Source organism: Pimephales promelas, chromosome 24 (assembly GCF_988280905.1).
Source record: "Pimephales promelas chromosome 24, fPimPro1.hap1.1, whole genome shotgun sequence".
In the NCBI taxonomy this organism is placed as follows: Eukaryota; Metazoa; Chordata; class Actinopteri; order Cypriniformes; family Leuciscidae; genus Pimephales; species Pimephales promelas.
This window is the reverse complement of record NC_142792.1, coordinates 22,474,018-22,496,869: the sequence shown is the minus strand read 5'-3', so window position 1 is coordinate 22,496,869 and position 22,852 is coordinate 22,474,018. Positions and strand designations below refer to the sequence as shown.

General features: G+C 40.0%; 1 protein-coding gene across 5 annotated transcripts in view; it reads left to right on the top strand.

The window, feature by feature from the left end:
* Positions 1 to 401: 401 nt before the first annotated feature.
* The window catches only part of rab3ip (RAB3A interacting protein (rabin3)), a 44,894-nt gene continuing 22,443 nt past the window's right edge, over positions 402 to 22,852 (top strand). For 2 of the 5 annotated variants that reach the window (XM_039655924.2, XM_039655921.2), the window contains exons 1-5: positions 402 to 656; positions 9,553 to 9,657; positions 12,167 to 12,437; positions 15,038 to 15,215; positions 21,110 to 21,205. In XM_039655924.2, the coding sequence (XP_039511858.1) occupies positions 12,175 to 12,437; positions 15,038 to 15,215; positions 21,110 to 21,205 (537 nt within the window). In that variant the 5' untranslated portion in view covers positions 402 to 656; positions 9,553 to 9,657; positions 12,167 to 12,174. The remainder of the gene's footprint in view (positions 657 to 9,552; positions 9,658 to 12,166; positions 12,438 to 15,037; positions 15,216 to 21,109; positions 21,206 to 22,852) is intronic. The other 3 variants (XM_039655923.2, XM_039655922.2, XM_039655926.2) reach the window with 3 other exon arrangements.

The following is a 22,852-nucleotide window of genomic DNA, read 5'->3' as shown; positions in this document are numbered from 1 at the left end:
AACCCCAAACAAACAGCTGAATAGGATTTATTAGTATTACTTGAGGTTAATACGTCACTTTTGTTTTATTATTTATGTGTATCATCTATTAAAAACTATTAAAAAAGCGATTACAGCGCTTGCGCGAGCCGGTCAGAGCCTCCGCCTAATCTGACAGGATGGATGAACAGTCGTACTATGACAACCGCTTCGCTTGTGAATTATTAATTAGGTAACTTCATCCTCGATCAATAGGCCTTTCTGATTGGCTGAAAGGCGGGCGTTGATAGGCGGGCGCTGGGCAGCTGACGAATAAACGAAGCTTAAAACTAACTTATGAATTTTAATTAGATAACGTACCCAAGAAACGTCAGCGCGACCTAATTAATATTCACGAAGAAACCGTCGCAATAGTAGGAATGGTATATTCCTCACAGAACGGCAGCACAATCATGAAGCGGGATGGTGGCAGCCGGTGGCTCTGTTCTGTCTTTGTCTGGCCCTGGTTACTGTCTTTCACCGAGGACTAGTTTATCACGAGAAAGACATGCGTTATGAGAGGAAAAGCGCGAACTGTGTGATCGTGCAAGCGTTCATGTATTAATATTAATTATATCCGTGTATTTTCTTGAAGGAGGAGCGGGATACATGACAGACACACAATCCCTTCAGGACATGTGAGTGTACTTACATTAGACAGCCATCTTGCGCTTTTAACATCTATTCTTGCTTTTATTTATTGCATCTACGCCAAATCCAACGTATCATGTCATTGTGTGTTAATGAGGCTTTGATGCAGTATTCATAAGGAATTTATATCTTGACACGGTGTTGAGGATCACACTTGCAGTGCTCGAATTACAATGTCTTACTCCTCAGGGTTTGTTGAAAGCATTAAATATCATAACATTACCTCTCCTTGCACACGCTAAAGATAGCAGGTGTGGGTAATATTGAGTTGTTTCTGCATCCGGCACTTCTGGTCCATCTCGCTCTGAAAGCTTAATATAACCTTAATGACAGTGTGTATGCAGCATACTTGCCTCTATAGGGTACTAGCAGTGTCTGCTGTGGAGCTCCTGAGGGAATTAGTTCAGCCCCTCTCCTCGTCCTGTCTTAAAACAATGGGCCTTATGTAGTAAACAGTATGTGGGGGTTGAATGGCTTCAGGTCAGGCGGAGCTGGATACCTGATCCATGTGCTGTTGACAGTGGAGTCATTGTGCACCTACCATATCCAGTATTAATAGTGTCATCTACTCTATCTCAGAAGACTAGTACAGTTGAAGACAAAATTATTAGCCCCCTATGAAATATTTTATTTTTATTCAAATGATTCCCAAATGCTTATTAACAGAGCAAAGGTTTTTTTTTTCACAGCATTTTTAAAGATAATAGTTCTTTTAGGAGTGTTTATAATACAAATAGAAACAAAATTATAACCAGAAATAAAAAAGTCTACAGGTCAAAATTATTAGCTGTCTTATGTGACCCGGACAGCACTATAGAGTTGGTCCACATCTGGTACAAGTGGATTCCATACGGCCCAGATGTGGGCCAGATCTGGGTCGAAACTATTTTGCTGTCTAGGATAATAGCCAATAGTGTGCTTTTACTTGATAACTGCCTTTAGTCGTTCGTGTCAGTCCTGAGGAGTCGCAGCCCGTTCCTCCTTGGCAAATCTCTCAAGTTCCTCCAGATTTGTTTGTCTCCTAGCATAGACTCTGGTCTTCAGGGTGTCCCACAGATTTGGTTCCTCCGGTCTGCATTTTCACCAGACATATGTTCTTCTCCCACACAAAACCAAATTCCACGAAATTCTGTGTTAACAATAGATTCGGCGTTAATTTGCCAATTCCGCAATTCTGTCTGCGATTTCGTGATTGCGGAAATCAAATCATCGCGGAATAACCCTAATTACGTAATACTTGAAGTCGTGGACCTCCAAGACGAGCATTTGTGCTTAAAAAGTATATAAATGTTTTTTTTTAGGAAATAACAGATTGTTTGGCTAGATAAGACCCTTATTTCTTGGCTGGGATCGTGTAAAGCCCTTTGAAGCTGCATTGAAACTGCAATTTGAACCTTGCAATCTGTTGATGTAGGCCTAACAGACCGAATCGGAATGCAGGTTTTAGTGCCACTTAAATGCCTGAGCTGTTGAGGTGGCGGCAAAGGACTGTCTTTGAGTGAGCCATTAAACTGTTCATTCAACTAACTGCGTTCAAAAACTCAGATCCATTCAAAGATAGTAATGAAATTAGGGCTGAAGTCAACCAAAGAAATCCTTAGTCGACCAAAGTCTTGTCCTGCACGATGTTTTGATTGAATATGTTTTAAACAATTGTCATAGATCATTTATAAAACAACAACGAAACAACATCAGTAATAAAACTATAATAATAATACAATTCTTTGAAAATTAAGTGATTTTTTTTTAACTGCAAAATGAGGAGCTCTGTCCTAGGTCTATAGTGACAGTCACAATCGCGCACCTGACCACACGCTACAAAAAATATAACTGCTAAAACTGCCATAAAATTTAAAATCCTAACAAAAGCTCTCGTTTACAGGCTGTATATATTCTTCTTTACTTTCAAAGATATGGGTTAACTTTTGTCCAGCCGATTTAGGCGTTTTAAAACAAACGCACAAAAACCCAAAATAGCCTAAAAAACAATCCTAATAATAATAGGCCATATAGTAGGAAGGCTATTAGGTTTATTTTCATTTTGTTACATTATTTAGGGTATTTTCAAATGCGTCTAGTGTAAATAAAAACAAAAACATAAGAAAACAATCTATTGAGTCAGCATAATAAAGCCGTTAAAGGGCCTGCTCACATATTGCGCTTTTGCGCGCTCAAGTTCGTTATTTCAAATTTAGGTGCGCTCATAATGGAGGCAATGCGGTCGTGGTGCGATGCGCTCTTTTTTTTCCAAGTACAGTCTTGTCTTCTTTTTTTGTAAAATTTAGCCAGACAAAATATTTAGATTTCTTGGACATTTTGTCGACTAAAGCCAAAATAAGTAGCGTTCTAACTGAATGAATACAGCTAAACTACCTATTATCCCTTACTGAACGCAAAGCAGCAGCTCAGCCAGCGGTTCCCGAGTGTTCTATGTGGTGCGCTAAACTGTGGCACTGTTACAAAATAGCCTAAATTAAAGCATTTAAAGTTGGGGAGAAAACATAGCTAATTATATTTAGAATACAGTATTAGGGGTGTCACGATTCTCCAAATCCTCGATTCGATTACATTTTCGATTTTAAGGTCACGATTCGATTCTTGATTTTTATCAATCGGCCAATCAGGATGCCAATCTTGCCAGTCAACCAATCCCGTCCACACTACTGCGTTTTCGTTTAAAAACTGAGACATTTTGCTACGTTTGCACCTCCAGTCCACACTAAAACGGGAAAAACGAAGACCTAAAACGGAGAAGTTTAGAAACGCTGCAGCTGCGTTTTGCGTTTTGAATCTCCTGAGGGCGTTTTAGTGTGGACGAGACAAAACCATACAAAACGGAGAACTTCAGAAACGCTGACGCAGAGGCTGATGCTTTGCTCTTTGATTGGGTGTTATCAGTCATGACGTATCCTTCCCTGATTCGTCATTCACTGTTTACAGCGGCACGATCATGCTCAGTGTTGGTGAATGGTCACGTGATCCGTGTTTTCAGTCGTTTTAATGTGGACGGAGATCGTTTCTAATACGCAGATAAAACGCTGGTGTGGACGGAGATCGTATTAGTTTTAATTCTCCGTTTTTAAACGATAACGCAGTAGTGTGGACGGGGCCAAACATTTATCTGATGGCTGGGCTGGATTCATTGAAATCTTACAAAATTAAAATTAAAATTTCCAATTCAGGCCAACTCTAAAGGGCATTTCACACTGCCCCGACAGACATGACCAATGCTGACAGTGACCAGATTATAGTATGTCATTTCTCAAACATCCCAAGTGTCTGTGTAATGTGAATTGGCTTTTAAGTTCTCAAATACTTTATTGAATAATTGTTGCTCCTATCAATCTAAAGTCATCCCAGTATGTGTCACGGCACGGGTGCAGGCTGAAGAAACACGGAATCCGGGGTATCGGTAAAGATGAGTTTAATATATATATCAAACAGGCAGGAAGACAGGAACAAAGGCGCCACACAGGCTAACACCAAACATCGACCGACAATGACTGAGTAAAACTGAGGAAACTAAATACACAGAAGAATCAAACATAATGGGGTGAAAACAGGTGAAACAGATGATCAAGACGAGGAATAGGTGGCTGATGAGGGAGTGAACACGGGATAGGGTGACGAGAGGATCCTGTGAAGTGCTGAAGACGCAGACAGGATGGTGCAGACGCAGACTGTGACAGAACTCCCCCCTCCCGGGAGGCGTGACCTCACGCCGCAGAACAGAGGAATGAGGGGGGGCGAACTGGGGGCTGAGCGGGCATGGCCAGGGCGGAGCAGGCTGAGGGCGTGGCCAGGGCGGAGCAGGCTGAGGGCGAGACCAGGGCGGAGCAGGCAGAGGGTGAGACCAGGGCGGAGCAGGCTGAGGGCGAGACCAGGGCGGAGCAGGCTGAGGGCGTGACCAGGGCGGAGCAGGCTGAGGGCGAGACCAGGGCGGAGCAGGCTGAGGGCGAGACCAGGGCGGAGCAGGCTGAGGGCGAGACCAGGGCGGAGCCGGTGGAGGGAGGACCCCTGGTGGAGCCGATGGAAATGGGGCAAGTGAGGATGACGAAGGAGCGAAGAGAATCCGGAGGGACGAGGGAGCCTGGCCGAGCTGGTGGACTAAGGGGGGCCATGGAGGAGCTGAGGGAGGTACGAGCCACGGGGGAGCCAATGGGACCGGGGGCCGAGGAAGTGTCCATGTGGAGGAGGTGGGAGGCGAAAACCGGGGATCCCACGACCAGGCTGGGTCAGGGGAGCTGGCAGATGGAAGGGCAGACGGATGCATGACGGGAGGAGGTGGGAGAGGGAGGCTGGGTGGGATCCTGGTCTCGGGCTCTGGCTGGACGGTCTCTGGCGCTGGCTGGACGGTCTCGGGCTCTGGCTGGACGGTCTCGGCTCTGGCTCTGGCTGGACGGTCTCTGGCTCTGGCTGGACGGTCTCGGGCTCTGGCTCTGGCTGGACGGTCTCGGGCTCTGGCTCTGGCTGGACGGTCTCGGGCGCTGGCTGGACGGTCTCTCGCGCTGGCTGGACGGTCTCTCGCGCTGGCTGGACGGTCTCTCGCGCTGGCTGGACGGTCTCTGGCGTTGGAGTGGGGCTGGTGCCATCGTCCACGGTGAAAGAAGATCCACATGACACCAGCACCCACTCCACATAGGCCACGAAGTCCCCTCGAGGCCCGTCTCCGGGCAGGCGCGCCTGGGTTTCAGCATTTAGGCCTGCCCGGAAGAACACACAGAGGCCGGTTATCATAGTGAACATGAGGTACCAAGTCCAAATACCCTCTCCTCGAGGGATTGATCCTCCTGCTCCAGGAGGAGAAGTTGCACTGCTGCAAAATCCATGATTAGGTGGTCGGTCGATCTGTCACGGCGCGGGTGCAGGCTGAAGAAACACGGAATCCGGGGTATCGGTAAAGATGAGTTTAATATATATATCAAACAGGCAGGAAGACAGGAACAAAGGCGCCACACGGGGTAACACCAAACATCGACCGACAATGACTGAGTAAAACTGAGGAAACTAAATACACAGAAGAATCAAACATAATGGGGTGAAAACAGGTGAAACAGATGATCAAGACGAGGAACAGGTGGCTGATGAGGGAGTGAACACGGGATAGGGTGACGAGAGGATCCTGGGAAGTGTAGTGCTGAAGACGCAGACAGGATGGTGCAGACGCAGACTGTGACAGTATGACAATGTGTAGTGACATTGTCCAGGGAGTTTCCTGGATGTTTTAAGGGCACCATACTAGGAAACATGTTTCGGTCAAAGTTCGAATGCAATAGAGTGGCGCAGGTGATGTCAGAACCCAGAAGTCAAATTCACCGCTGGTTCCTTCCAGATTTTCAAAGTGAGTCATTTATGAGTAAAATAAAGCCTGTGGTAAACCTAACTTGATGATACTTTGATGTGTTGCACAACAAGCTGTCTTATCTAGTTATTTAAAATGGATGCTTTGTAAAAAATTAACATAACCTTTTGAAAATTCACGTTTTCGCTATAAGTGTGTTATTTACGTTGTAGAAAAAAAAAGTATAGTCAAGTTATGTTTACCACAGGCTTTATTTTACTCATAAATTAAAAAAACCATCATAGGAAATGGAACCGCCATCTGACTGGATGGAACAGTTCTGACGTCATAACTGCATCAAATTAATTTAGTATTTGCATTGCATTGTCATTCCCAGAAGCAATCACTGTCTGCTTATTAGCCAGTCCATGCAGGTATGAAAGTATGAATGCAAATGTAAGCAATGCACTGCCCTTGTTGTTTGCAGTAGCTTGTGTTTAACCGTACTTCTGCTGTATTGGACTGACCGTATTGTGTCACCAGGACTTCGACTCCTGCCAGGTTTACATACAAGTGTTTTAAAAGGGAAAGAAAAGTTCCAATATGAGCAATTTTTGAGAAAAGCCACAGCAAATTCAGTCATTTTGGTCTGCAAAATCAGAAAAAAGTCCCACTACTAAATCCTTATCGGACTAATCGGTGTATTACCTTAGAGTGCTTCTTGTGTTTGTGTATATGAGGCTGTTTTAATTTCAAGAACTTTTCTCATCCCATTCTTCTAACCAATCAGGGACCAATACAAAAATGCCACTGTTCCCAATCACAACATTAAAACGAAGCCCTAGTTTGGCACATTCGCGGTACATTGGCACAGTTGATTGGTGTGAAGCAATTTGAAATGGTAAAAAGTCACATTCATAATGTTTGTGTTTGTATGATCGGTTGCTGCTTTCACATCTAAAGGTGCGTTCCATTCGACCGTAAGTGGACTGCGAAGTGGACTTCACAGGGTATTTCGCCATCTTAAGTGAGATTCCAATTCAAAGGGAACGAATATGTTCAGTTCGAAGGGCACTGCAAACGGCATAGGGAATAAGGGAACATCGATACATCACTTCACAGGAAGTCAGTGAAGTCCACTTCAACTGATATACCATGTTCAGGGAGTAGGGAGTAGTGAACACTGCATAGGGACCCTGTCGAATGGAACGCACCTTAAGTACTCATGGACATACTTGTACATGGAGCGAAAAATGATCCACTCGTAAGGTTATAAACACTCGTGCTCCAGATAGCTAGTGATTTTTTTTTTTCACTGGTGAAAGTAAGAGCTAGTGTAGATAAGCTGGAGCACTTCCAGCAGCAGTAGGACTCAATATTTAATGAAGAGCAGCTCTAGCCTATCACATATCTGTTCAGTTTATTACAGGGTCAAAGACGAAAAGGGGGTTTCAAGCATTAAAAAAAATAAAAGTGTAAAAGAGCTTTAACCCTCTGGGGTACAAGGTGTATTTGGGGTGCTTAAGATGTTCTGACATGAGAGTCTGACATGCCCTGACATTCGTGCTTTTCTCAGTTGCTTATAAACATTAATGGCACTGGTGATATTACACTATATTAGCACAAACAGGGCTACCATAATATGTGAGCAACATGTATGTAAATGTTTGTATTTTTGAGAGAATATTGTTTATCTGTGGTTATTGAGAAAACTAAAAATGAAAGTAGGCTACATTGTCAATTTTCCTTCATGAATTAATTTCAGACATAATGAGAATAACGTTACACTGGGTATTTTAACGTGACATGTTATAATAAGAATATCTATGGCAAGAGCTCTTTCAGTCGCTGCTTTCTTTTTTGATGATTTTTATTTTTTCCTTTGCAATCCGCTGTAAAAGTATGAAAAAGGACAACATATACGGCACATTTGTGGTCTGTTCTCTCAAATTTAAGTGACGATATTCCATTAATAATTCACAGGAATGCATGAAGAATCTAGTTTTTCCCTTTCCAGGTTTGTTTTCACAGGTAAATGCAATTGATCATCTGTCAAAATTTTTGCAGATCCGTGTGAATGGGGATCGTTTTGACAATGGCATCGTCTGTACGTGGAAAACTTAAAGGAAAAACTTCTCCGTTTTAAGCGTATTGTCATGTGTGTGACGTACAATAACAGAAGCTTATGCTATTAAACTAGTAACCTGACTCGCGCAGAGGGAGAAATAAACGAAGAGTTGAAATAAAGTCGTTATTTTTGTTGTTTTTTTGCGCACAAAAGTGTTCTCGTCGTTTGATAAACTTAAGATTGAGCCCCTGTAGTCACTTGGACTATTTTAAGAATGTCTTTAATGACTTTTCGAGGACAGCAAGTCATTCCCTCAAGAAGCCTATGGACTGTATGCAGGAGTGATCTTAATATCTTAAATATCTTAATTTGTGTTCCGAAGATGAACGAAGGTCTTACGGGGTTGGAACAACATGAGGGTGAGTAAATACTGACATTTTTGGGTGAACTAACCCTTTAAATGGATAGTTGACCGACCCCAAAATAAAAGTTCTGTCATTATTTATTCACTGTAATGTTGTTCCAAACCTGTATTAATTTATACAGTGAAGACTATATTTGACTTTGATTGAACATTTACTCTCGCTTTGCGGAAAAGATGGGATATATATATCGATCGGATGGGGTTGGGGTGCTCCGTATATTTTCCTGCTTTTTTGTCCTTAGCCAATCACATACCTGAATTTGACTTTTACTAACTTTTTTTTGTATAATAAATAACCACATCATCATATTCTCTTGTACTATCAAACATTAAATTAGTAACACGTCTGTGTTGAGTCTGAGTAGAGGTCTTCTTGGGTCCTAAAAACTGTACCCGACCCGAATCGACCCAAATCACTACTTACCCGAACCCGACGTGCATAAATTTTATTTTTAAGAAAAACCCGACCCGATAAAATTAGACCCGAGTCCGACCCAACCTGACGCCATCCTTTAGAACCCGACCGGACCCGAACGTAAACGGCATTTACAGTGTGCCACAGCCTGCAGCCCTGCGTTTCTCAGAAATGCACTTAACATAGACGCGCAAGTGTAAGCGTGCTGAGTGCTAAAATGTCAATGTAACCCATTCCGTTTTACAAAATTTGCCATCATGTTATTTACCGGACCATACGATGATTAGAACCACCACAGGGTAAAATTTACCGATGGCTGTTTTTCAAATGTAGCCTATAACAGATTTTCAATCAAATTCTCCCAGTCATTGACTTTTACTAAAATTGTGTTATTTAGCCTACAATCCCGTTGTTACAAAGTTGTTTTTATAAATTTAGATTAAAAACAGGGCATTAGAACTGCAATAGCAGGTCAAATTGGACGTTCTGAATCAAATCTTAATATGGTAACGGTATTGCAGTCAACGCATTTAACTGCACCAGTCTTTTTTCCTTCCTTATCAACAATGATCACCAAAAGTTGCCCACACTGATGACGACCCTGGATGTTTCTGTTCTACATATTCGTTTTCCCTCACCTTTTTCACAATATCTGTTATTGTAAACATTGTGTTCTTGTTTTTGTGTGTCTGTAGGTGAAAATAAATCGGGAATCAGCCGTGGTTTATGAGGAGAAAACTTTGCTCTGCTCTTCCTGGTGACTTATACTCTAAAGCTTTAAATATTATTTCATCACAATGGTACGTTCACTTTTCCCTACTATCAAAATATTGCGTCCTTACAGTTTATTATCTCTTAACAGTTTGTTCTGGTTCTCGATTCTGATTGGCTGAGAGCCTTTTCCAGCCATGCAATATTATGTATCACCACAGGAACCGTTTCACTGTTTGTATCACTCCGCTTGCAGCATTTCTGTCCCATGGTGGACAAGCAAAATGATTTTGTTTAAGTATCATAATATCATCTTGATGCAGGTAATGCACTTGCCTAACCCAGACAGCAAACTGACATTGAATCAACGTGGAAACGACGTCTCTCATGACATTGAAACAACGTTGATTTTGCTCATCGAATTAACGTTGAACCAACGTCAGACGCGGCATTCTTCAAAGCTAAATGAAAATCGAAAATTGGTTCGCTTTCATAACGTTGAAACAACGCGTTGATTTCAAGTTGATTTTCCGTTAGTTTTGAAAGAATGACACGTCTGACGTTGGTTCAACGTTAATTCGATGAGCAAAACGATGTCAGATCAACGTTGTTTCGATGTCATATTTCCACGTTGATTCAATGTCAGTTTGCTATCTGGGAATTGATCTCTCTCTCATAATACTCTTCTCTACAGAACACAATAAGTAAGCAATAAGGTACTCGAGGCTAGCTAAGGTACGATACAGCACTAGCCTCGAGTACCTTATTGCTTTTATAAAACTGTTACCACACAGTATAAATATTAAAGCCAGAAAATGTGTTTCAATGCAACTTTCATGAATAAAACCACTAAATGCCTTCCTTCCGCTGGACAAAATAGTCCCTGACCGTGAACAGCAATGTTACTAGGCGTAATATGCGTCTCATAGAGTTTAATAAAAACAGACTAGGAAGCGTTCTCAAACGCTGTGCCATTATTGTTTTTTTACAACACAATAAATGATTTTCCTCACACAAATAAAGCTCATCTCTCTGGATGAGGAAACATTAGTTTTCCGTTTATTACGTTATTTTAAATAAACCTTATTGTAATGTGGTTTGGTTGTAAATAGTTTATTTCTAAAATGGAAGAAACAAGAGATACCCATAGAGAGCCTAGCAAGAGATACATTTTTTATTGTTGTATATCTATGAGATTAAACACAAATTATGATTTATGTGTCTCTGCATGATCTACGTACCAAACACATTTTGGGGTGAAGGTAAAAAGCAGGGGGGTTTGATGGCAGAAGAGTCAAGTACTTCTCTAGAGAGGCAATGGGACAAAGCGGGCTCCTGGTTTGCTGGAAGATGAAGCCATGTCTGCTCTCGTTATTTCTCTCATGTGTGGGTCCTTGTGGTTGTTTGTGTCTGCGTTAAAGCTCATTGTGACATACTTGAGACCATTTTCGTTGGTTAAAGGGTAACTAAACCCCTGGTCAGAGCCTGACTCCACCCACTGGCAATATTTGAAAAATGCTGAAAAATTGGGCTGACCCCAGCGGAGATAGAGGGGACGAAATAGATGCTAAAACACTCTATGCTGATCGTTTTCAATACTCGCAATTCCAACTCCTGACTCGCTACAGTGGTTTTGACGAAACAAGCTGGTTTTTATACTGCCAAGGGCGTAGCTCGTACCAAGAGCGTGGTGAGCTGAAACGTGCGTACGTCACGAAGAGCCGCTAAAATCCAGTAGGAAAATTTAACTGCAGTAGCCACCGTTCAACCTGAAGAGGGCAGCACTAAGACGTATTTACACTATATATTGTAGAAATAAAACACTTTATACACAAATGTCAAAAAAGTTACTCGAATCAATGACTGGTATTAATAAAGATCCATTCTCACAGATCATTAACTAAAAAAGTTGGTTTAGGGTTTAGTTACACTTTAAAATGAGTTCTCGGGTTCCCCTCTTTTCAGTGTAACTGCACGTCAAACTAGACTTCGTTTACGAGCCAAACTGCTGATGCCATATTTTTCACTTTTGGAGCTTCTGACGGTTCCGAGGAAGCCAGGGAGAAGTGTGTTGAGTTCCGTCTTGGTGATTTGTTATGAAATCAATGCTGAAACCCTTTTCACTACACCAGTTGCCTAAGCATTTCACCACACAGTATTTTTTTCGTTACATTTCATTGAAGCGACTCAACGTTTCTTCGTTGCTAGCTCTAAAGTTTTCGAATTAGGCTAGTAACTGAGGCTTGGGCTCAACTGTTAAACTGTCAACTTGAGATTTGAATCTGTGGCGGAATGAAGCAGGTCTGCACAAAAGAGGGGTTTTAAAGACACTCTTTCGTTGTTTCTTATTTATTTACACTCTTGTTGTGTATTTATTTTATTTATTTATTACTCTGTGTAATCAGCACGCTACTCGTGTGATATTCCTTATGTAAATTATGCTAATGTTCATGTCATACTGTAATGCTTTGGCCAGTGTGTATATTGAACACCATTTTATTGCGAATCCTAATGAGATGGTTTTGGTTATAGACATTGGATTTTGTTTTTATGTGGTCTAGGAATTGAACTACCTGTCCTCTTCTTATGTTTTGACAGAGTGTTGTATGAAGATATTTGTGGCTATGGCCAGTGAACCGCTCGAAGGTTTCCATGAGGTGAACCTGGCATCACCCACCACCCCAGATCTTCATGGCGTTATCGACCCGAGTCCACCAAAGCACAACGCTCCCCCGAACACGCTGTACCGCACACACTCGCTGTCCTCCGGCCAGAAGGCACACAACGCTCTCCGAGCCGACCAGCTGCCCACCCAGCCCGTGTACTCGGCCCCCCGACACCTGGGCTCAGAGGACGCCCTCAATGGCAGGTAAGACTTGAACATGAACACAATTAATTTGTATACAGTTTGTTTGCCTAGCCTTTAGGGGTTTAATGATACACAAAACTGACGGTTCGGTTTTCCCACGGTTTGACGTCTCGGTTCGGTTTGGTTCAGTTTAGAGATCTAAAATTGCTTTTTTGTTGTTGTTTTTTTTAAACAGTGGTTTTGTCTTTGTCTTTAAATTAATTCAATTAAACGTTTCACAAGGATTAAAAAAAATATATAGGGAGCCGGACATTACTATAACATTAAAGGTTGTAGCCTAGACTTTTAACCTAAATTCAGATGCTATTTTTTTATTTTTTAGATATAATAATCAACACACAACACATTGTATGAAAACATGTAAACTGAACATAAGGCAGTTTTTGCATTAACTTGTGTTTTTACTCTAATTTGTTATTGAAATATAATAATTTACACAGTTGTCATTTTCATGAACGATATTTTGAACATAAATTAAATAATCAAGATATCATTAACAGGTTAAAGTCCCGGTAAAGTCAAAATTAAGTATGTGTTCTGAGTTTAATCACTGTATTATCGTTAAATCACTGAGCAAACTAGGAGCACTTGACTCCTCGCGTGACATCCCGAATGTTCTATAGCCTAACCGTTATATCGCACTTTGTAAAGAAACTGGGCTGGCGGATATCGCGACATTTGTGAAAAAATACATTTTGTAGTAGGCTTAAAATGTACTTTTTAAAATCTTATTAATGGCAGCAATTCACACATAGATTAGGGTACATCTGAACAGTGATTCCAATAATAAAATCCAAATGTCAAAAAATTTAACGCGTTTATCGCGTTTTGCAACCAAACTCTTCATATATTCTTTTATGTTGCACAAAAGATTGAATGTCATTCACATTTGTAACGGCTTGAGGGGGACGACATGATGACAATAGTTTTATTTTGGGGCAAACTATCTTTTTAACTCTTTAACTTTTATAAAATACAAAATGCTAAATATATAAACTGAAATTACATAGAATCTACTGAACAAAAGCTATAACTTTAAAATGGCAATAATAATTAAATTAAAAAAGACAAATTATAATAACATATTGGTGCTTGTATCCGCAGAAGTTATTGTCGTTTTGAAATACAGTAATGCAGATTTGAATCCTGCCACCCCTGTTTCCCAGTTCTGTTTCATGTCCCACTATATTTATCAAAAGCCATATATAGTATAAAAAAGAAGTATTTTGTATTACTTTGAATAGATGCCATCAAAAGCGTATAATCACAAGCTGAAGTATGTGAATATGTTGTATGTGCCTGAATGTTTTACACATGCATACATGACCACAATTGAGAATTCTTTTTTTTATGGAATATAAATATTTATTATAAATAAATTATCGGTGCACACCCTTTTTAAAAAAAAAAAAAAATCATGTGCCCTTGTAATCTTTAATTGAAATAACCTCCCTCTTGCAGTGACATCTCTGATGATGCGTTTGCTGAGGTGAGGGCGGGACAACCTGTCACTTTCATGACATCACAGCAATAACAAACCACAAACCATCCAATGAATCCCCCATGGACAAAATCAAGTCCTGCCCCACATTTTTTTTTTGTTTGAGAAGCTATTTCAGGCCCCGTCCACACTACTGCGTTTTCGTTTAAAAACGGAGACCTTTTGCTACGTTTGCACTTCCCGTCCACACTAAAACGGGAAAAACGAAGACCTAAAACGGAGAAGTTTAGAAACGCTGCAGCTCCGTTTTGCGTTTTGAATCTCCGGAGGGCGTTTTAGTGTGGACGAGACAAAACGGAGGAGTTTACAAACGATGACGCAGAGGCTCACGCTCGGCTCTATGATTGGGTGTCATCAGTCATGACGTATCTTTCCCTGATTCGCCAACCACTGTTTACACCGGCGCGCGCATGCCCAGTGTTGGTGAATGGTCACGTGATCCACGTTTTAGTGTGGACGGAGATAAATTCTAATACGCAGGTAAAACGCTAGTGTGGACGGAGATCGTTTTCGTTTTAATTCTCAGTTTTTAAACGAAAACGCAGTAGTGTGGACGGGGCCTCACTATACATCACAATAGGGAAGAAAATATCACTCGTTAAATCTGAAGTACACATATGTTTCTCTCGGTTGTTTAGTTTCCTTAACTTTATATCGTAGCGCTGTGCTGGGATGTAGGCTGTACTATATAGGCTACAGGCAAGCAGATGGACTCAGAATATGAACGTAACATGCGAAGTTTCACGCTAATTGTTTCACAGTGATATACTAGCATATAGTTGGCTTGATATTTGCAAATTTAGGGACCATCTCTAAAGTTACATACGTATACACATTTCTTCAATAGCATTTGAAGATAATTACTTGCAGTCCTAAAAATGTAAATGTTATGCGTTGAGGAAAACGTGTCAACGGCATTAAACGGTACACGCATTTGTCAAAGCTCGACAGGGCAAGACGCAGTGAACACTTATGCCTTTTTTGAAGTGCTTATAAGCATAAAGCATGCTCATGTTTTGGTCAGCTTGGATCATGTACCTGCAACTCGCTATTTTCCGCATGCAAAGTTTTGAAACCAAATTGATGTTTGTCTCCACAGTGGAAATGATCCTGCAGCCACTGTGGATGTGGTGGATGGCAACGTCCTGTTGGCTGATGGAGAGGAGCTTCTGGGCCTGAGCACAGACAGTCTGTCCCGTCTCAGAAGTCCGTCAGTTATGGAGGTCAGAGAGAAAGGCTACGAGAAGCTAAAGGAGGAGCTGACCAAAGCACAACGGGTGAGACACTTAACCCTCTTGGATCTAAGGTGTTTTGGGGTCCTTGAAATGTTTGGACTTGCCCTGACATTTGTGCTTTTTTCAGTTGCTAATGAACATATTAAAGGATTAGTTCTCTTTTAAAAAAACTTTTGCTGATAATTTACTCACCCCCATGTCATCCAAGATGTCCATGTCTTTCTTTCCTCAGTCGAAAAGAAATTAAGGTTTTTGATGAAAACATTCCAGGATTTTTCTCCATATAATGGACTTCATTGGGAACCAAACGGTTCAAGGTCCAAATGAGTTTCAGTGCAGCTTCAAAGGGCTTTAAACGACACCAGACGATGAATAAGGGTCTTATATAGCGAAATGATCGCTCATTTAATAAATAAATAAATAAAAAAGTTTAAGTTTTATAAGCTCAAATGCTCGTTCTGTGATGCACGTTCATGACTCTCCTGTTCGAACTCGTTCATCAAAATAAACGTATCTTTTTTCGAGTCAATTGGTTCATTCAACGAACGAAATGACTTGAAAAAATATTTGTTCGATTTGATGAACGAGTTCGAACAGGAGAGTCACGAACGCCAAGATAGAACAGCTTTGTGATGTATTAGAGCGGAGACTATGAGCCAGGCCTTCTCGTCCAACATCAGTGCCTGACCTCACAAACGCGCTTCTAGAAGAATGGTCAAAAATTCCCATAAACACTCCTAAACCTTGTGGAAAGCCTTCCCAGAAGAGTTTTGAAGCTGTCAGAGCTGCAAATGGTGGACCAACTGCATATTAAACCCTACGGATTAAGAATGTCTTTAAAGTTCATGTGCACGTAAAGGCAGAAGAGTCACAAGACTTTCGGCAATATAGTGTACCTTGTGTCACGTGTTGTGTTCGGTTAAAGGGTTAGTTCACCCAAAAATGAAAATTAAGTCATTAATTACTCAACCTCATGCTGTTCCAACCCCGTAAGAACACAAATAAAGATATTTTTGATTGAATCTGAGAGCTGGATCAGTCCTATATAGACTGCCTAAGGGACTGGCTCTTGACGGCCCATAAAGTCATTAAAGAAAAGGTTTAAATATTCCATGTGCCTACAGCGGCTCAATTATAAGTTTATCAAGCGACGAGACTACTTTTTGTGCGGAAAAAAACATAAATAACGACTTTATTGTACTATTCTATTACTTCCTTATGGGCGCATGTGCGAGAACTGAGACGAGGACGTTTGGTTTCATGTTGTCAGCATGTCGAGAAGATGCTGTCTCCTGTGCGGCGAAAGCAAAACTACTTTGCATGTGCTTCCAAACAATGAGGACCAATGGCATTGTAACTGTTCTTATCACTGTGAATTCAAGTGCCGAGAAAGCCTCCGGTAGGGCTGAAATGATTAGTTGACAACGTTGACAATAAAAAATTGTCGACAAATATCTTTGTTGTCGAGTAGTCGTTTGATCTCACGTGACCTTATGTAAAGGCGCGCAATAACGCGATATGCAAAATCTGAAAACTGTTGAGAATGACCTGTTTAGTTGGCTCAAAGTTCATTAAAACAGCTATTTCAAAAGCTGAACTGATTTTCTTATTTTTTTATATTAAACTAAGAATATGTATTACTCAATGTTTTATCTAATTGAAAAAAGCTGAATAATCGTTCCAAACGTACTGATTAGCCGGCAAAATAATCGATGATTAGTCGATTAATCGGTTATCAAAATATTCGTTTTTTTTTTTGCAGCGCTAGCTTCCGGAGCTGAAATTCAGATATAATAATGGACATTTCATTTAAGTTAGTTTCATTTAATGAGTTTTTGTTCAGCGTGAGTTCTGCTTGTTCACAAATCCTTTCATTATAACCAACATAGTATAAAAACAACGTCAATAAGAGCTTCGTTACAAAGTGTAGACGGCTTCATTGATTAAAGTGTGATTTTTTGCAAGAGTGCAGCTTTGTGTACCTCTATATAGAGTGTTTTGAAAACGTTATTCATATAAAACCATCATTTACAAAAAAAAATCATTATGAAATATTTAACTTGCAGTTGCTGTCAGATTCAATACGGTTGGCTGCTTCCTCTTTCAACAACAGTTTTTTGCGAACTTTCCATTACACTGTGCCTCGTTTACAAAACGAAATACTCCGAACAAAAATGTAATCGTCCGAGATGATATTAAAATAAACCATTCACTTGTTTCCAACGCTGGGATCTTTCTGAAGTCTGTACAGAGTAGCTCTTATTTTTATATTTTCGGTTTATTTATTTTAACTTTGTTTATATTGTTATCATTTTTGTTAAGCGCTTTTGTCTTTTTTTTATATTTCTATATCACTTCAGCTTAATTTATTTCAGTTAGTTTCCAAGGCAATTTTCATATATATTAGGGCTGTCAAACGATTAATCGCGATTAGACATGTGCCGTTATTCGGTAATGCGATAAATCGCGGTAATGAATATGCACGATATTGTTATTGCGGGCGCTTCAAAATACCGTGAAAAATAATAGATTCGAATTTAGACTTTTAGAGCGCGCATTAGCTGCTTATTTTCCATCAACCGCTCAAACACTGCGTGCTGCGCAAAACGCGCGCACTCTGATGTAAACAATCCCCACATGTATATAAGCACTGTGTGCATGCGGCAGTGCGCACTAGTCTAATGTAAACAAATCCTCACATGGAGTAAAAGCATGGCGGAACGCTTCCGACGATTTATCCCCGCAGGGCTGCCAACTCTCACACATTCAGCTTGAGACTCAAGCTTGAGACTTTCAGACAGGACGCGGAATATGCGCGCAACGCGCAGGGATGTTTTGTTGATAGTTCAACTTTTTATTTGTAAAATGGCAAATTTCGCATTCCCCATCCTTTCTGAAAGGCGATTAACGCATTTGACACTTTTCACACGCTCTCCCACAGAGAAAAATCACAGAGCAAAGAGGACACTGACACCGACAGACTAGACAGACCAGGTTACTTTTGATATGAAAGTTGTTATTGATAAATTGATAAAGGTATTGATAAATCAGCTCTTAGGTTCTGATCACAGATCGTTGCTCCTCAGTTCAAGTAAACCGATCATGTTACTTTAGTTTTTATTTAAAGATACAGTACAACTTACCGAAAGGTATATTTACTTGTACATAATCCACAAGTTTCCGAGGGGCGCTCCTGTAAAAAATAAAGTGGGTGAAACTTCCGGTGAGGCGGCGGAAGTAGCATTCCAATGGTGTTTTGTGTGTTAGTTAGCGAAGAGGCTAGCTGTTTTTCGGAGAATTATTTTACTATTTAAAAACGCAAATCTTTATGAGAGATGGCGTTACGGAGCTCAGGGACAACATGTGCTGTTCGCTGTTGTATGTATAACCGGACTAAACTAATTCAGTGGCTTAAACGTGATTGTTTTGAACATAAGCTGAAAACGAAATCGGAGTGATCCCGCCAGAGCCCGTCTCTGATCCTGCCAACGACTGTAGTTTCCATCACCTCCCAAAAGGCGACGAATCTTCCTGTATACAATCGTTTAAATTCTTAATATTCTATAAACTCTATCAGCATGTGATTGGCTGTTTGCTACTGATGTTACACCTAAACTCAGGATCAAAGCCTGTGTTGACAGAATACCAAATGTGCCAGTTAATGTATTCAAGTAGCACATTCATTTATAATTTTGAATAAACTCCAAAGTACAATGACTAGGGTTGGGTATCGTTTGAATTTGAACGATTCTGATTCCGATTCCGATTCTTTGTTTCGATTCCGGTTCCTAACGATTCTCGATTCCGATTCTTTTTTTTTTTTCACTCTTATTTTTATTTTTATTTTTTTAAAGTCAACACAAAACATGGTTATCACAGTTTCGAGTATGGTTACAAAAGGCAAAAAAAAATAAAATAAAATAAAAATGAACAATAAAACAAAAGACAGCAACCAGATGTTATGATAGAACAAAAAGACAAATAAAAATAAAACCTTCAGATTATACAGTTTCTAATGCTATTTTATATGCTATCCATTTGTGCCATTTTTCTTTAAATTCTGCTTCTTTCAGTCTAAGGATAAAAGTCGGTCTTTCCATGGTAAATATATCCTGCACAATGTCCATCCACTGAGTATGGCTAGGTGGCTCAGGTTTGAGCCAGCTTCTTGTTATCGCTTTCCTCCCTGCCGACAATAATATCTTAGATTCCGATTCTTTTAAGAGGCAGGGTCAAAAAAGTTTAGCTAACCTTGCTAACCAACGGTCTTTCTGAAGGAAATAATCCTTCTGTCACAAATACTTGTCACAAATTTAGCATTTTGCAGAGATTTCGTTAATTTTTAGAAAAGTGAAGCCACACTTTGGACCGCCGACGTAAGCTACTCATGTTCGACTCGCGCGGTTATGCAAACACTTCCGGTAGACGCTTCTTCGTTGGTGTTGTTCAGCGGTTTCTTCTTTCGCTCGGCGGACTGTGAATATCGAAACTAGGAATTGAAATTTTAACTTTTGAACGATTCCGGGAAAAACGAAAAGTTAGTCCCGGTTCCAATCGATACTCGATTCTCGATACCCAACCCTAACAATGACTAAGTGTGTATTTTTTATTTTAATTGTTTGTCAGCTCACACAACTGTCTGTCACCATGCCTTGATATTGATTATTAATAATGTTATTATAATACTCCCAATCAACTACTGCGGAGGGTAAAGGTACTGTTATTTCACCCTTTTTAATTTCGTTGAGGTTGTGTTCCCACATCGTTAGCTAGTTTGGATCGCTATAACTTGAATGACTGTCAACTGTTGAATGAACGAGTGTCAAGCATGTCAAGTCACGCTTTGTTTACTTCCAACCGGAAGTCGCGCCCACTTTTGACGCAAGGCCTCATGGGGCGTAGGAAAATTGTGGATAACGATCAATCGGTGTTTTCAAACACGGAAAGAGGTCAGTAACACTGCAGGAGAACAGTTGTGTCACAAAACGTTACATTTACCTCAGGAAAGCCATTTAATGACCAGCAGCACATTAGTTGAATAGAAAAAAATAGCAAGGAGTATTTTGCTAAATATTATATTTAATTTCTATATAATATTTAATATTTAATTGACCAAAGAGGCAAACGCTCCAATTCAGTTCTTTTACTTAAACTCAAACAGGTACAGGCAAACGGGCAGGAGTTCTCACAAACACAAAGTAACATCAAACAACGACCAACAAAGACTGAATCAAACAAAGGGAATACAAAGAGGAATCAAACATAATGATGTGAAAACAGGTGATACAGATGATGAGGACGATGAACAGGTGGTTGATGAGGGAGTGAGTTCAGGTGTGGCGACAAGAGGATCCTGGGAAGTGTAGTGAAGAAGACGCAGACAGAAAGGTGCAGACGGAGACTGTGACACACATGCTACAAGCATTTTAAGATTTTTTTAAATGTATATACTGTATATAGATTTATATATAATTTATATATGTAAATATAAATATTTTATATATAAATATATATACACAACATAATTATACACAGTGCACCCACATATAAACACAAACTTTTATTTTGGATGAGATTAATCGTGATTAATCGTTTGACAGCCCTAATATATATATATATATATATATATTGAGTGAATTGAAATAAAGCTGAATAATATTATATATTATTCAGCTTTATTTCAATTCACTCAATATATTATATAAATAGTTTTAATACTTTCAGTTACATGTGCTACTGTCAGTAAATATTTAGCTCCAATATATATATATTTTTTTTGTTGTTTTGTAAAGAATACTGTAGTGTGTGTGTGCTGAATCATCCACCCTTTTACATTGATGCCATGGGCTAAATGAGAGAATGAGCCATACATTCCCTGTTTTTCTGTTCTGTTTATCATTTGTGTGTTTTGTTCATGTCATTGCATGTGTCTGAAGGATCTTAAGTTAAAAGACGAGGAGTGTGAGAGGCTTTCTAAAGTGAGAGACCAGCTGGGGCAGGAGCTGGAGGAACTCACTGCTAGCCTTTTTGAGGTTTGTTTGCCAAATGACGGAGCAGTTCTGTGTGTGTCTGTGAGCACTTGATCGTCTGGAGTTACTCTGAACATTCAGCACTATTATGGGTCAACTCTAATGATTCAAGACAGACCTAAAACACTTATTGCTTACAGCACATCTGTGTATCAGACTCTGTCCACACCAGTGTTTCCCCTACCATTCCCATACAAATGCTGACGAAATCCAGTCATAAAAAAGGATTTTACTGTATATTTTCGAGGAATAAATAGAAAGCGGTTCAGTACACTTGAAATAAAAATCGCAATATAGACTAGTGTGTGTGAATATTAAACCACAAATACTATTTAAATACGAATCCTGTTCGTATGAATCGTATGTTCCGTGTGAATGAATAGTGCAATATTAATATTGCCGGTAAATATGAATATGTTTTTCAACGGCTCTGGTGCAGCCGACGCGCAGTTTTATTTACCACACACACACATACACTGAGGATACACGTGTGACGCTTGTGCTGTTTTTTTTTCCTATATGAAGACAAAAATGATTGAACTTCCTCTCCAGGCACTAGATCCACTCTGAAAGTCACTTTGTGATCATTTAACCGCTTCATTTGTGAAACTATTGCTGCGTTCAAGTCATCTCGTATAGATCGTAATTGAACGCACTTGAACGCCACCACAATGTCGTAAATACCAGTGGGGAGCTCGCGATTTTCTTTAAGCCCCGATCTGTACGAGTTGGGGGCGTGTCAGTAGGGTTGGGTATCGTTTGAATTTGAACGATTCTGATTCCGATTCCTTGTTTCGATTCCGGTTCCTAACGATTCTCGATTCCGATTCTTTTAAGAGGCAGGGTCAAAAAAGTTTAGCTAACCTTGCTAACCAACGGTCTTTCTGAAGGAAATACTCCTTCTGTCACAAATACTTGTCACAAATTTAGCATTTTGCTGAGATTTCGTTATTTTTAGAAAAGTGAAGCCACACTTTGGACCGCCGACGTAAGCTACTCATGTTCGACTCGCGCGGTTATGCCAACACTTCCGGTAGACGCTTCTTCGTTGGTGTTGTTCAGCGGTTTCTTCTTTCGCTCGGCGGACTGTGAATATCGAAAGTAGGAATTGAAATTTTAACTTTTGAACGATTCCGGGAAAAACGAAAAGTTAGTCCCGGTTCCAATCGATACTCGATTCTTGATACCCAACCCTACGTGTCAGTGAGAAACGTTCATTCAATGTCTGTTGACGGTAAATTTTAATTGAATTTCAATGTTTACTCGTTGACATTGTAAGGCCTTTTCATTTATAAAGCAAGCTCTCTGCACAAAATATGATTTCTTTGTAATATAAAAATTATACCTAATGATAGAGTTTACATTGGTTTCATAAGCTAAAAAGAAAAACACACCTGATGCGCATTCTACGGAGGCGTATTGCATTCACTTGAAGAAAAAAAAAATCTCTGTTTTTCTGAATTAACGAGTTAATTTTTCATGAGAAAAAAAATTGCTTTGTTTTTCTGAATTAATGAGTTAATTTTTCATGAGAAAAAAAGTTTTTGCTCTGTTTTTCTGAATTAACGAGTTAATTTTTCATGAGAAAAAAATTTGCTCTGTTTTTCTGAATTAATGAGTTAGTTTTTCTTGAGAAAAAGTTTTTGCTCT